Genomic DNA, 16,108 nt, shown 5'->3' with positions numbered 1-16,108 from the left:
TGTAATTTTGAGTAGAACCCTAAATCATTTTCAATAAAAACAGATTAAATCTTTTTTTTCCCCTCTTAAAAAACGTCCATGGTAGGAAAACTTAAAATTACAATCAAATTTACGATAATTCAGGATATAAACATTCTCAACTGTCTCAGATGGTGGGCAGTGTTGCCCCTAAGATACATTTACCAAGGCTGCGCATTCCAATATATGGGATGATTTCTGCTTTTGTGAGGAACAAGCATTTTAACAAAAGATCCGCAGGACGTCCTTCCGGCAGGAAACACCGGAGCAGTGGAAGGAGCATCCCCAGGGGCTCTCTCAGCAAGAAAAATCAGGAAACAAAGTGAGTGGTGGTGCGAGGAATCGCAGGAAACCAGGAAGTACATCCGAAAGTGTAAAAATGTGGATAGAATGAAATGGACACTGACTGTTTTAAACAACAGCAATAGTACCGTCTTGCGGAACAAAGTAACATGTAAACATAAAATACGTGACAACAAGGGTGGGGGAGGAAATAAAATGTTCTGAAGTTTTTATGTATTTTGACAAGTGTGACAGTTTAGTGTGTGATAAATCAAGGATGCACAATTTAATCCTAAGAGTAACAGATAATAATAAAAGGAGGCATAACTATAAAGTCGATACAGGAGATTAACAGCCCCAAAGACAACCCAGCTGCCCGTCAACATGAGAATAAACCAATTGAGAGATACTCACGCAATAAAGGGCGCAGCAAAGACAATGAATGAACTTTGTACGCGCCACAGCATGAATGAATGTTAGAAACACCTGATGAATGAAAGCCGTGCCCCTGAATCGACCTGCTGTTTATTTTGGACTTGATGAAACAGCAGAGTGAACTTTTTTTTTTTTATTCTGAATAAATGACATAATTAGAAGATGATGACTAGACAGACTTTCCCAGTCTGTCTTTCCAACAATTCAGGGCTGGAGGGACGTGATTTTCAGAGTCAGAAAGAAGTGAATTAATTACACCTCCCTCCTCCCCAAAACACATGCTCGCCATGCACCAAGAATCCCAGCACTGGCAGCCAACGCCTGGGAAGAAATCCGGGGTCATTTGGGACCCCGGGCCCTTTGAACAACCATTGCCAGCAGGTATTTACTAGAAGAGCAGTCTCTAGTAAATAACGTCACCTCCACGTGTCATGACGTGAGCGGTCTCTGCCACTCGTCTACCTAACAAGGGGATACGGTCACAACTCCGCACGGTTGTTATCTTTGTCCTTAGTTCTCAGTCCTTTTCAAAAGTATGACTAGGCTTGTGCAGGAACCGCTGATGTGGCTTTGCTCCACCTCAGCAGTCTCGGGCGCTGGCCCCTACCAGTTCTCTACTCCCTACCTCCCATCACATCCTGTTCTCAAATAAACTCATTCACCCTTCAGAATAAACGTCCAGTTATGGCTCATCACTCCGACTCTCCCAGCTGCATGGAGAAAAGGCACTGGCAAAAGAGAGAAATCCCTAATAGATTTTTTTTCTTATTATTGAGATCCAGGTCACATACCATAAAATTCGTCATTTTCAAGTACACAATTCAGTAGGGTTTTGTGATTTACAAAGCTGTAACACCATTACCAGTATCCCCTTGCAAAATTTACCACTTGAACCTGAGTTATCTGTCTTTTTGTTCAGTTGGATGAGTCCTTTATATATTCTGTACAAAAGTTTCTTGTCAGATACATGACCGGCAAATATTTTTCATTTTGTGGATTGTCTTTTTACTTTCTTGGAAGTGTCACTTGAATTACCAAAGTTTTTAATTTTGATGAGGTCCACCTTATCTGTTTTTCTTGTGTTGCTCGTGCTCTTGAGAAACCATGACCTAATGCAAGGCTTTTGAGAAACCTTATCTAAGAAACCACTGCCTAACCCAAGGTCACAAAAATATACAACCATAGTTTGGTCTAAAAGTTTTATAATTATAGCCCCCACATTTAGACCTACCATCCCTTTTGAGTTAATTTTTGTAAATGGTGTGAGGTAGGGCTCCACATTGTTTTTTTAGCCTGTGGATATCCAGTTGGCTCAGTTCCATTTGTTTAAGAGACTATTCTCCCTCCATTGAATGGGCCTGGCATGAATGTCTAAGTCAACTAGTGATAAATCGATGTATTTCTTGACTCTCAAGCTACTTCACTGGCCAATGGGTTTGCCCTTATGCCAATACCACACAGCTTTGATTAGCATGGCTTTGTACCAAGTTTTAAAATCAAGAGTGAGACCTCCAACTTAATTCTTCTTTTCAAGACTGTTTTGGCTACTTGGAATCCTTTGCATTTCCATAGGCATTTTGGGACTTGTCAATTTCTACAAAAATTGCAACTTGTCAATTTCTACAAAAAGGCCATCCGGTTGAATCCGTAGGTCAATCTGGGGAGCACTGCCATCTTAGCAACAGTATGTCTTCCAATCCAGGAACGTGGGTGTCTTTCCGTTTACATACGTCTTCCATAATTCATTCCAACAAAGTTCCATAGTTTCCAGCATATGTGTCTTATACCTCTTTTGTTAAAGTTATCCCAAGGTATTTTATTCTTTTTGATGCTATTTTAAATGGAATTTACATTTCATTCTTCCTTTCATTTTCGTATTGTTCATTGCTACTATATAGAAATAAAATAAGTTTCTGTATATTGATCTTGTATCCTTGCCCAAACTGTGTACTAGCTCCAATAGCTTTTCTCCTGGATTCCTTACAAGCCCACATTCTCTACAAATAGAGATAGTTTTACTTCTTTCTTTTTATTCTGGATACTTTTTACTTTTTTTTTTTTTCCTTGCGAAATAGCCCTCACTCCAACGAGTTCTATAGTCTTGAACAAAACCAGTGAGAGTGGACATCCCCATTTTGTTCCTGATCTTAGGGAAAGACTTCCATTATCTTACCATTAAGTATGATGTCATGTCAGCTGGAGGTTTTTGTGGATGCCTTTTTTCATGTGAGGAAGGTTTCTTCTATTCCTAGTTCGTTCAGTGTTCTTTATTATGAAAGCAGCGTGGAGTTTTTGGGGTTTTTTTTTTTCCAAATGCTTTTTCTGTGTCTGCTGAGGTAACCATGTGGTTTTCGTCCTTTATTTTACTAACATGGCATATTACATTGATTAATTTTTATCTGCTGAACCAACCTTAAAATCCTAGCATAAATCTTACTTGATCATGGCATATTAATACTTTTTTATGTTACCGAATTAGATTCCCTAATATTTTGTTGAGGATCTTTGCACTTATATTCATACTCCTGAAATTTTATAAACGTTTTGTCTTTCTTTCTAAATGAGATAAATTCTTTGGCAAAGCATAGAAAAGGCATACGTGTCACATAAGTCACATAGAAGTCACATAATATCTAAACAGTAGTCTGTCCATGACGATGTCAGTAGGTAATTTCCACAAATTATTTATTACTCAATTCTCATATATGGAGCTCCATTTCAATTTATAATCCTTCAATGGATTTCCTTTCCCCGCACTGAAAATTGACCCATTAAGGCTTATCTGCATGACTGTATTGATTTGAACTACATTCAACCTATTGTATTCTTTCCCAGGAGGAAATAGAAAGGCACGTCTTTATTCTGCATACTTCAAAACGGATTTTTGTTTTGATATTTGGGGAATTTTGTCATTGTTTCTTTTTATGCACTCACACAAAATCAACAGAATACCATTTATATAAACATCTCTAGAGAAATAAAACTTAGCAAAACAATGCTAGGGCACCTTACTGGTTTGTTGTATTTTAAAGCTCTCCTACTTTGGGACTATAGGCCACATCCAAGTCAAGACCAGACAGAAAATCAGAAATCTAACGATGTGCATTTAAAGTAGGATTATACTAAAATTATTTTATAGTAACTGGGAAAACTTAACCTGATTGGTCACCATTAAGAAGACCACTAATTAAGAAGAACAAGGACAGCCTGTTAATTTAGAAGGTGATCCTGAACCATTCTGTCCAAAGCACATTAGGGTAAATAATAATAACGCTAAATTAGATTAGTTACGAACACTATTCCGTTGTTTATATTCCCTATTATATTGCAAGTGCATTAAGGGCAGGTGCATATATCTGTAGGTCTTGTTGGTAGACATCCAAAATATCCTGTGAGGGACAAGTGCACATTAGGGACCACAGAAGTTTTTTTAATGAATGGATAACTCATTGAGTCAAAACAGCTAACAAAATATAAGTTCTGGATAGCTTGCCATAGTTTGCGACAACTTTCTTTGGCAAATTAATGGCTCTTTATTAACCAATCTGTTGGTCTATGAAGGGAAGCTCCGCTTATATTCTCCAAATCTGGACACAAAGCAGTGTCTCCTTAGTTACTCACTGCTCTGAAAGTACCAGCAGAATCAGGGCAGAAGCCATCCTGAAAGTTGTCCAGAACATGAAAAGTTTTATTCGGCTTTGATCAAGATGCATAGCTCTATGTACAGATGAAATGAATATTTATAATTTTATTAGACTCAATTGCTTCAGGCAATAAACTTCATTGCTGAGTTTCAAGTTTAATTTTTATAGCCTGAGAGAGATGCTCCTGAATATACCATTCTCGAATAAAAACATTAACGTCTTCGATTCTGCACTATTGTCCTCTGTATATTAGCTTGTGGGAAAATAAAACTTTATATGATCAAATTTATTATTCTCCTTTTTTATTAAAACGATTGCTTTTTATACAATGCAGCCTAGTTATTAAATCAATATTTCCATCGTCGATCAAAAGCCAAATTGTCCTTAAAAACACTCCTTTGTCAACCTCACACTTTCTCCCTTGCATCACAGACATTTCTGAACGTGCCTCACCTCTCCTCTCAGAGGCTCGAGTCACTGAGGGCAGGAAGTTGCGTGTGGGGTGTTCATTTCGTTCGTTGACCCTATCTGTCCTGGTGGCTGGGAAAAGTCCACAGACACCTGCTGTGGCAAGGAAGGAGGGATCAGACGGCTGGGGGCAGGCGGAGCCGTCACTCCGGTCGCAGACTGCACCACCGTATGATAATCTAGCTCTGAGGTTTGCACGCCCCCAAGACAATCAATTACTCACTCTGTTCAAACCGAGGAGAGTAACTATCCTTACTATCCAAGAAGAGTAAGTAACTATCCTTGAGTGGAGCTCAGTATCAGATAAAAAAGGAGCAAATTCTTTTCCGCTTGGATGTTACAAACAATTATAATATTATTCAACTGACAGCCAAGGAAGGGGTTCCATCCCACTGTTCTCTGAAACTCAACATGGGCTTTGAATTTGTAGGAATCTCATAGCCTCCTCTGTCTAAATGTATACTGTGATTGTCATGGGTGAAAGCCGGGGAAGGAGCTAATTTCTTTCGATTGTTTTTCCAGTTCTTGTGGTTTTCTAGACTACGCCACTTTTTAAAATAGAACAAAAACCCTACTGGGCACTGTATGTAAGCGATGAATCACCAAATCCTACACCTGAAACTAATATTACACTGTATGCTCACCAATTGGTATCTAAATAAAAACTTGAGGGGCGCCTGGGTGGCTCAGTCGGTTTAAGCGTCCGACTTCGGCTCAGGTCACGACCTCACAGTATGCGAGTTTGAGCCCCGCGTTGGGCTCTGTGCTGACAGCTCAGAGCCTGGAGCCTACTTCAGATTCTGTCTCCCTTTCTCTCTGCCCCTTCCCCGCTCACAGTCTGTCTCTCTCTCTCTCTCTCAAAAATAAACATTAAAAATAAAAAAAAAAAAACTTGAAAAAAATAGAATGAAAAAAACATCTACTAATGTCACAAAAACATGGGTGTCCAGAAATGCCTAGAACACATCCAAAGTCACACATTAGAGACTGAGAGAGTCCCCTCCCCAGTGGGCTGCAATAGCCATAAACCTCTCCCAGTGCTCAAGGGGAAACAACTGTCCTCATTTTTATTTCTGGGTTAACTGCTCGATGGTTATTTTGCTTGTGCCGCGGGGACCGGAGCCGTGAGCCACACGAAATCACCTGCAGCACCAGCTGCCTTTCTGCCAACACATCGGGGGGCCCTTTCTTTATCCACCTTGAAGGCATGATTACAAATCAGGACCACCATTTCAGCCTGAGGTCTGCTCTTCTTTACCCGACGCTCCCAGCAAAGACCTCACGGACCCTCCTTCACTGGTGTAATCAGCCACCTGTAACCGCACATGACCGGCCTGGAGCTTCCGGTGATGCTGCACCATCTAAATTACACGGTTTTTTGGTTTTTTACCATTTTCAAGAGCACCCTGGGATCCCTCGCCTTCCCTCTGAAAAATTAGAACTCATAATTTTACTACCCATCATCTGTTTGGAAAATATGATCATTTTCCCAGTTACTGTGCTTCTCAACATATTTTGAACATCCATTCCCATGCCTTCTCTAAATCTCCAGTTTGCGATGTTATACACGCGCGCAGCGGCCGAAACGATCAAAGGATCCGTGTATAAATGGCTGGAAACCTAGCAAAGATTCCACCGATCACCTAGGGCTCAACGGAGCCAGGCGGGTGTCACGTATCAGAACAGGAATAATAAATATTCCACAAGACGATTTCTGCCAAGTAACTTTAAATGTAGATGACATGGACAGTTCATGCGTAAGTGATCGAAAAGAAAAGATATACCTTCCAAAACCTACTTTTCTTTCGGTTTAATTCTTGGCGACAAAGGGAAAAATAAAGGCATAAATCATTTGATGCCTAAATAGGATAGTATTTTTACTCTGGCGTTCTCATGAACTCACAGCCATCAAGAGCGGGCGCGGGATCTTTAGGCTGCGACGTCCCAAGAAGCAGCTGGGAGCATCAAATACATCTCAAAGCAGGGCCCAGGATATACAGCCCGACACGTACTCACTTGCTACAAGAAAACTAAGCCTTTTCTCTTCTTCTCGTAAATGTAAAGCTATACTTATCATTCAGGGGTTTCTGCATTTGACTCCTGATTAATCGAGAATCTGTGGCCTTGATATCTGCTTTGATTTTGTCTTTCCTCACTTGCTAGAAAAATGCCGAGTTTTGTTCTGCCTGATTGCCAAGGGAGAGGGTTAAGTGTAAGGACTTCTCAGGGATCACCCTGGTGCCTGGAAGACAGCCCTCACTCATGACTGCAGGGGCACTCGGACAAGAGAACAGTTTCCACCTTGATTATCCCTCGCTGGGAAGCCGTGATTATCCCTCGGGAAGCCCCTGGGAAGCTGGAATTATCCCTCGCTGGGAAGACTACAAGGAGCCTTCCTCAGCGCCGTGAACCCTTCCTGTGTTCACGACCTAACGCTTCTGACCCATGGGCTGTGGGGGGGAACGCATTTTCTGCCACTTACCTAAAACTGTGCCCAACATAAGGGATTTGACAGCATTGAATTCCGTCCCCGATGACAGGATAACTTGTCTCCTTGCATTCTGGTTAACCTATGAAACGTTCCACGAGAAGCAAACATCAAAATGGCAAGCAATTTTGATGGTAAGAGAGAGGGAATCACAGGGACACCAAGAAAAACGGTAAAAATCAGCCATATGTTCGAATTATCACAGAGGCTAAAACGAGAAAGCTGTTGCATAACAATTTTTATAATAACTCAGATTTCACACCACCCCATTCCTTATTCTTTTCCCTGTTTTTCTTCGTGGTTTAAGGATCTATAATTGGTGTAATCCACAAAGAGACGCAACAAGCTATTGCAAACCTTAAAGCTTTTACTTATTTCGAATAGAAATTAGTAACGAGCCGGAAAAGGTATTATTCGTACAGATTCAATACGTAAAGGCTATTCAAAGCCCAGTGCCAATGAATCATTTAAATACCGATGTTTTTAAAAATGTGTTCCCACTTTAAGCAAAACCTCGCTTTTCCCCTTGTGTTTACATTTCTATGGCACTTGCTTTTTTTGTAGTCAGATGGGAACAAGTTCCCATCGGACTATCTCCAGCAGTCGCTGTAAACCAGACAACATTCCCCTACCGACAAGGACAGCTCAGCATTCATTCGAAATGGTCAAATATTAACAATAACTCCATCAGCCTCTTGCTGAACAAACACAAAAATTGCTAAACCAAACACTCTAACTACATTTTCTGTCCCCAAGACTTCCGGAAAGACCATGTTGAATGTGTATCTCTTTTATTAGGATTTATTGTCAAAGGTTTGCTTGAAGTCACACATCCTGAGCGTCACAAGTTTGGGGACTGTTGCCGTTGCTGAATCCACCCCCTTACCTCTACAGAGACCGTGGCTGCTTCCCTGTGAATCTTCACTTGGTGAAACTGCCCATCGGCAAGGTTTTTAAAACCAAAGTTAAAAACGTCAGGTGCCTGGTTTCTGTCCAGCTTATACCTGATCTGCAAACTTCCTAAAGAAGAGAAAAATGACATTTTTAACTAAACTAGAATCTTAAAAAACCTGTCGACGCAGGTTCTAGAGCATATTTTATTTTTATTTATTTAATACAATTTGAATCCAGTGGGCATTCGCTTAGCACACCAAGGATTTTTCCTGAAAGACTGATTGTACGTGTGCTATTCCAGGGCTGAATTCAGAATCCAATTACACTATTTTATTTAAAAAAATTGTTTTTCATGTTTATTTCTTTGTGAGAGAGAGACAGAGAGACAGAGCGCAAGCTGGGGAGGGGCAGAGAGAAACAGAGGGGGACAGAATCTGAAGCAGGCTCCCGGCTCTGAGCTGTCAGCACAGAACCCGACGTGGGGCCCAAACTCAGACTGCGAGCTGAAGTCAGACTGAGCCACTTAGGCACCCTGAGAACCCAATTAAACGCTATTTTATTTTATTTTATTTTATTTTATTTTATTTTATTTTTTAAGTTTTTATTTAAATTCTAGTTAGTTAACACGCAGTGTAACATTAGTAAACGCTATTTTAAAAGTCAAGACCAAATGGTCTTTTTCCAAGTTCTGCCATTTTCCTTAACGAAAGGAATAAGTCTAAGTTAAGCATATAAAAACTCCAAGCTAGGCTCTAAGTCAATTATTCATGTGGTATTCATACTATTAAATGGTAAAACCTCAAGCAATATTGCATTAACATTCAGTTTCTATAAGCATAACTTCTTTTAAGGTGACTTACTTTAATGCATTTTAATGTATTGCTGACATTTGCATAAGGATTTTTTTTTTTGCACAACCAGAATTTTCTCCCTAATGTTTCTGCCATAATCAAGAAACAGAGAAAAGAGAAATGATTTGCTACAGTATCTAAATCTCAAGTTATCCACAAATGCACCACTGACTCCTGTCTGTCATAGATGCTCCAGAAGGTCAAGTTTCTGCCCTGCTTCTCTGTGAGGCAAGGTTCCATCTTGGTTTTGCTCTCCAACTAGAAAAGTCTTGGAAAACCCTGGTGGCCATGGGTGGGGTAGCTCTCCTCCCACTTTTCTTTGTACGTAGAGATGACCTGAAAGGCTCAACCACTGATGGGTAAAGAACAATCCTACTCAGCCCATGCTGATCAAGATTAGATTTTATATGGTTTAATATACTTCTTCGCTTAGAAGGAGGAGGAAACATTCTCCATGTGCAGAATGAGATATCTTGTTTCAAAGTGAATTGCAAAACTAATTTAGATTATTCATGTCTGGTAGGAAAGACCCCGAGAAGAGCAAGGCACACATCTGCACGGGGAATACATTAAATGACCAAACTTCCACGGGAGAATGGCATCTTGAATGGAACCACTGAAATGTTAACTCTAGTGATAAACATTGAGGTTATCATGAAAAATAAACTACCCCTAAGAGAATGAGAATCTATAAGCCTTGCAATTGTGTTTCTTTTTTGTGGTTTAACGCTGGAAAAGCCCCCACCCCCCACCCCATGTGGTCCTGATATCCTAAGTCAGTCTTCTTGTTCGTAGAGTCTGACACTCACCATTGGGGGCGAGGATAACTGATAGGTACTCTTCGTAGAAGGAGCTCACGTAGAGAAGTAAGCTGGGGGCCCCTGTGGTCCGGAAGCTCAGTGTGGCCATTTCTCCGGTCAGCGTCAGATCCTCATGAAATAAAGCCGCCAAGGAGCTGGCGTTCTTACCAAAGGTGTGATTATGATGTTCTTGAAAGTTGTAGATAACGGACGAACCGCTTCCAAAATATGCAGAAATCTCTGGAATGACACTCGTTTTCGTTATGTTACCAATAACATAAGAAGAACAAGAACAAGGCTCTTCTTAATGGATAGTTACACAATATCTCTAACTCTTAAATTTTTTTTTTTTAATTTTTTTTTCAACGTTTATTTATTTTTGGGACAGAGAGAGACAGAGCATGAACGGGGGAGGGGCAGAGAGAGAGGGAGACACAGAATCGGAAACAGGCTCCAGGCTCTGAGCCGTCAGCCCAGAGCCTGACGCGGGGCTCGAACTCACGGACCGTGAGATCGTGACCTGGCTGAAGTCGGACGCTTAACCGACTGCGCCACCCAGGCGCCCCTTAAATTTTTTTTTAATGTTTATTTATTTTTGAGACAGAGAGAGACAGAGCATGAGCGGGGGAGGGGCAGAGAGAGAGGGAGACACAGAATCTGAGGCAGGCTCCAGGCTCTGAGCCATCAGCACAGAGCCCGACGCGGGGCTCGAACTTGTCAACCGCAAGATCACGACCTGAGCCGAAGTCGGATGCTCAACCGACTGAGCCACCCAGGCGCCCCGACAATATCTCTAACTCTTAAACATCTCAAGAGAGAAAATAATAATGGCATGCTTTGTTCATTGTTTTAAACATTTAATCATATTTAAGATTAAAGAAAATAATCAAGTATGGATAGAAAGATAACATCCCCACCCACATTCCCATAACGTAGAACTCAGTATTTTCTTATTGCCTGCAAAATTCCCCTCAAGATTTCCATAGCTTTGGCTACTGTGGTTCTCCGTGTTGATGATTCCGGATCTAACAGAAGTAGTCACGAGCTTCTCAAGAATAGAATCATGCCTCTTTCCAAGTTAAACACAGAAATTCGGGACCGAAACGAGTCTATTTAAGCTAATCACAGAGAATTGCCTTATCCCTTCTTTACAGGGTCAGATGGCAGAAACACAAAGGGAACGGGAAAATGATGCACTGTCCTGTCCGGTCCCGGTCCCGCACGTGGGTCACACTCACCATTTTCGCAGAATGGCCCGTCGTAGGCAGAGAAGGTGCAGTCACAAGCGATACCCCTGTGTCTCTCTCTGCATCTCCCTCCATTGCGACACAGGTGTCCGTAGCTGCTGCAGTGGCCCGGGCACCCTGGCTCCACGCCCGGCGTCATTGTCGCTCTTTCCTCCAGGTCCAGGGCCAGCCCGTTCAGCCGCAGCGAACGAATGCACCCCAGGAAGCCTCTCTGTCTGGTGGCCGTCCCGCCTGCAAGGGAAACACTGCAAATGCAAACGTGTTCTTGCGTGTCTTTGCGGGATTTCGTCTTCACGTCCCACGGAGGCCATACAGATAATGTCAAAAAAGTGACCCGTCCAAAGTTTTATGAACAAATACAATTTTGAAAACAGAGGCTGTGATCAAATATTCAGAATCATCAAACGACACTGATTAAAGCCATTGACAAAAATATTTTTGAAGTCGGCCTTGGTAAATATTTATTCTAAAAAATACTTCTTTGGAGTTCCAGGGTCGCTCAGTCGGCTGAGTGTCTGACCTCGGCTCAGATCATGATCTCAGGGTTTGTGAGTTCGAGCCCCCATCGGGCTCTGTGCTGACAGCTCGGAGCCTGGAGCCTGTTTCAGATTCTGTGTCTCCCTCTCTCTCTGCCCCTCCCCCACTTGTGCTCCGTCGCTCTGTCTCGCAAAAAGAAATAAACTTTAAAAAATTTTTAAAAATACTTCAAGTTTGATTTAGAAAGATTTGTACATTTTTACATTGTTTCCTTCATAAAAAACAGAAGACCACTTATCCTTTTTAATGTTTAAGCATATAAACTATGAGGTGCACAATAAAGTTACATAGTTGAAAATCTTTGCAATATGATATATATTACAAATGTGTATATTAAAATATACAATTATGCATGTATGTATATATATGTATACGTAAAATATACAAGGGTTTTGTTGTATATATTGAACATATATAGTATACATTAAAATTTGTATATGCGTTATATATACATTTTTGTTACATATTTGTTATACATATGTATATGATAAATTATATATGTAATACCAACCCTTCTTAGAAGTGCCATCAATGACAAATCCACGAAATCCAGCTCTCAGGTCAGGGGGAGTAACATTAACCGAACACTGTAACTCTCTGTATTTCTATCATGTCTCATGGAAGCCTATTCTCACAACTGGGTGCCCAGGAGTCACCTAGATTGCATGCTAAAAACCGAGGTGGGGTTCATTCTCAGGGACTCTGATTCGGCGGGCCTGGGGTACGTACGCCAGATCAGAATGTTCCGCTAGCTTCTCAAGCTCTAGAAACATCTCAGTGGAAATGTTACTTCTAGGTAGACGTTCATGCAAACTCTGTTCCTAGAAATCCCATGAGTCAATCTTCAGCATTACAAATCAGAAAATAAAATTATTTCATTTGATCCAGCGTCATGACTCGATGTGAAGCCTACCCGGTAAGAACTGTGCCGGAAGCAGACGTTTATGGGGCCATGGGTTGAACGTGCGCGCGCACACACACATACACACACACACTCACGAACTCCCCACACAGCACCAGCCTCCAGATGCTGTAGGTATCCCCTGGCAAAGCACACTGAGTGCTAATTTGTGATTTAGATCAGTGTTTAATTTGGACCGCATCCTTATTTACTTTAAAATACGTGAAAAATGACCAAGTAAGAGCTACTTCAGTAATCTGCTCGTTTTCCAAATTAGAACAGAGTTGTCTGAAAAGCCACGTAGCAACACTTAACTTTCCCCGTGGGCAAGAGAAAAAATTATAAAAAATGAGCAAGCAAATGAAAGGGGAAGACTCCCACTCCCCAGAGCCGTTGACCTTTAAAGAATGGGCACCCAGGATAAGGAGCCAGAGTCCGGTTTTGAACCCGGCGTCTGCAAGGACTGAGCCGCAGGAGGGCGGTGCCGCGGCTGGCATGGTCCTGGGGGGCACGGCCACGCGAGTCTCCTCCGGTCTGCGTGTGAGGGGACGCTTGGCGAACTCTGCCACGATCGCAAGGCAGGTTCTCCAACGTCCCTGAGGCGGGGAGCGGGAGACTCGGATGAAAATTGCTAACGGATTCGGAAGTCCTATTGACAAGAAGTGACAAAAACAAATGCGAACCATCGGTGCGATTGCGCGCAAGCCTGGGAGTGAGTGCACCGCGGCCAGGGCGTCTCTGCTCTCGGAGTTTCGAGACTGGGAAATCTAGGGAGGCCGTAATCAATGACAACAGTCTATGGGAACGACAGTAACGATCTGGGGAAAGGGATGCTATCACATGGGCGCTCGGCCCAAGGCGCGGACAGAAGTCTGCCGGCTGCCGTCGCCGCCTGTCCAGTCAGGACTTTCTCTGGGTCCGCACCGCTCAGCTAGAAACCGGCCGCACTCACCCACGAAAAGCTGGCTGTTGAGCTGCAACCGCGCGTGCCCGTCGGCAGGTGCAGCTTGGGTCTCGCTGGGGAGCTGGTCCACCTGAAGCGACGCTTCCTTCACATTCCTCTCGGCCCTCACGTGGTGCCACTGGTTGTCATTAAAGGGGGTGGGCGACCGCACCGTGACCTCGCAACGCCCGTTCCCCACATCAAAGGAAAAGGTCACTTCCGAGGGAGCTGCAAATACAGATACGGAGCGTCACTCGGTTGGGTCACGGGGGAGGAAGTTCAGTCTGTCAAGACAGGAGGCAAGTGCCATGACATGCCCCTTATGAAAGCACAAGACAGTGACACTGGCGCACGCAGATGTCACGCTGAGCTGGCTCGGAGGGCAAGATAAATCTGTATCCCGGAGGAAGAGAAACAAAGCGATTTTAACACATTCCTGCTCAGAGCAGACTGTCCATCTTGCTAAAAACCCTAAAGAGTCGAGATAGTCACCTAGAGGAAGAAAACTAACGTATTAGCTGGCTTCAGATGTACAAGTGGGTTTATTTAAAGGTGGTTTAAATCTTCATATACTTTAAAAGCATGACATAACATTAAAAAAATTTTTAATGCTCATTTATTTTTGAGAGAGAGAGAGAGAGAGAGAGAGAGTAAGCAGGGGAGGGGCAGAGAGAGGGAGACACAGAATCTGAAGCAGGAGTCAGGCTCCAAGCTGTCAGCACAGAGCCAGACGCGGGGGCCCTACTCGGGACTCAACGCAGGGCTTGAACTCACCAACCGTGAGATCGTGACCTGAGCTGAAGTCAGATGCTTAACCCACTGAGCCACTCAGGCGCCCCACTACAAGAAACTTTGAAGTAAGGAATTACGCTTTGAGGTACATGCATAAGTGATGTAACCAGCCAATTAAATGAAGTGATTCTGCAACGTAGTGAGTTATTTGACCAGTTTGGTTTTAAATATCCTGATCGCACACACAGTTAGGGCAGCTAAGTGCTGCTCCACAGACTGGTATGTGTCTTCTGAATGGCTGTTTTCCTCTCTATTAAAAATAGCGAAGTAAAATAACAGAACCTTAGTATTTACGAAAGAAATACAAGTGACAGCGCATTGCAATGTGGCAGGAGTTTGGTTCTCAAAGGGGTCACTGTTAACTCCTGAGCGCTTGGTGGCTTCGTCCGGGGGGCGACTCACCATGTAGCTCTAGCCTGATGAAGTCTGTGATCCCCAGGTTCTCTACAAACACCCCAGAAGGAGCTGTTGTCTTAAAAAAGAAAGACACATCAGCACTGAACTCTCCGCGGAACGTAGGGAAATGAAGGTATGAAGTCTCCGTGTTGAAGGAAGCTGAGTTCCAAAATGAATCTGTTTCCAAAAAGAAAAGACAGCGACAATAGCAATGAAACAGAACAAACAAGAACTACATTTTGGATTTCTAGCATTTTTTGCTGTTAAATGCCATCAGGGGAGATAATCACTGGAAACGGCCTGTAACAATATTATTTTATTATTTTAAAATTATTTTAAAATTATTTTAAATTATTTTTAAATTATTTTAAAATTATCATAGAAGGGCACCTGCGTGGCTCAGCCGATTAAGCGTCCGACTCTGGAGTTTGGCTCAGGTCATGATCTTAGGGTTCCTGCGTTTGAGCCTCGCGTCAGGCTCTGCTCGGTCAGTGCAGAGCCCGCTTGGGATTCTCTCTCTCCCTTCCTCTGCCCCTCCCCTGCTCGCACTCTCTCTCTCAAAATAAATAAACCTAAAAAAAATTAAATTATCATAGAGTAAAATTGACTTTTAGAGAAAAATTGATGTTACATGAGTTTTAATACATGCGTGGAGGGGCGCCTGGGTGGCTCAGTCAGTTAAGTGTCCGACTTCGGCTCAGGTCATGATCTCGCAGTTCACGACTTCGAGCCTTGGGTCGGGCTCTGTGTTGACAGCTCAGAGGCTGGAGCCTGCCTCTAGTTCTGTGTTTCCCTCTCTCTCTCTGCCCTCTGTTTGCATTCTGTCTCTCTCTCTCCTCTCTCAAAAATAATTTAAAGCATTAAAAAGATTTTTTTTTTAAATACACACACGGATTTGTACAACCATCACCAAAATCAGGATAAAGAATAGTTCCATCCCCCCAAAACTCCCTCTTGCTATTTCCTTATAGTCACACCCTCCCCCCACCCCCAAGCCCTGCCTACCATGATCTCTTGTTTTGCCTTTTCCTTTTGACATTGGCTTTTTTTTTTCACTCAGCATAAAGCCTCTGAGATTCACTCGGGTTGCCACGTGTTGTTACTATTCTGTAGCATTCCACCAGGTGGATGGGGCCGCCATTTCTTTGTCCACATTTAGTGGACAGATTCGGTCATTTACAAACAGAGCTTCTATAAACACTCGTGCCAATCAAGCACGTGTTTGTGAATAGTCTTCTTTCTTGCTTTCCAACCTGTATGCTTCTTCCTTCCTTCCGTACATTATTGCACTGGCTACGACTTCCGGTATGATTAAAATTGTGGAACAGAAGTGGTGCGATTGGATATCCTTATCTTGTTCCCAGTCTTGCGGGGGGAAGGCGGGGATCAGTTTTTCACCAATAATTATGCTA

At 42.6% G+C, this 16,108-nt stretch overlaps 1 protein-coding gene across 1 annotated transcript in view; it reads right to left on the bottom strand.

Moving 5' to 3' along the window:
• LOC124524907 (contactin-associated protein-like 3) overlaps window positions 1–16,108 on the bottom strand; it is a 193,182-nt gene that overhangs the window by 10,785 nt on the left and 166,289 nt on the right. Inside the window, 6 exon segments of the mRNA XM_047097349.1 lie at window positions 7,330–7,417; window positions 8,222–8,355; window positions 9,890–10,120; window positions 11,119–11,358; window positions 13,518–13,736; window positions 14,703–14,873. Coding sequence (XP_046953305.1) covers window positions 7,330–7,417; window positions 8,222–8,355; window positions 9,890–10,120; window positions 11,119–11,358; window positions 13,518–13,736; window positions 14,703–14,873 — 1,083 coding nt within the window.

The sequence above is a fragment of the Lynx rufus genome, unplaced genomic scaffold, assembly GCF_022079265.1.
Source record: "Lynx rufus isolate CCGP_SWC_20201006 ecotype Redwood Valley unplaced genomic scaffold, mLynRuf1.p SCAF_10, whole genome shotgun sequence".
Lineage (NCBI taxonomy): Eukaryota > Metazoa > Chordata > Mammalia > Carnivora > Felidae > Lynx > Lynx rufus.
Note: the sequence above shows the minus strand (reverse complement) of the source record. Positions and strands in the feature narration are given on the sequence as shown.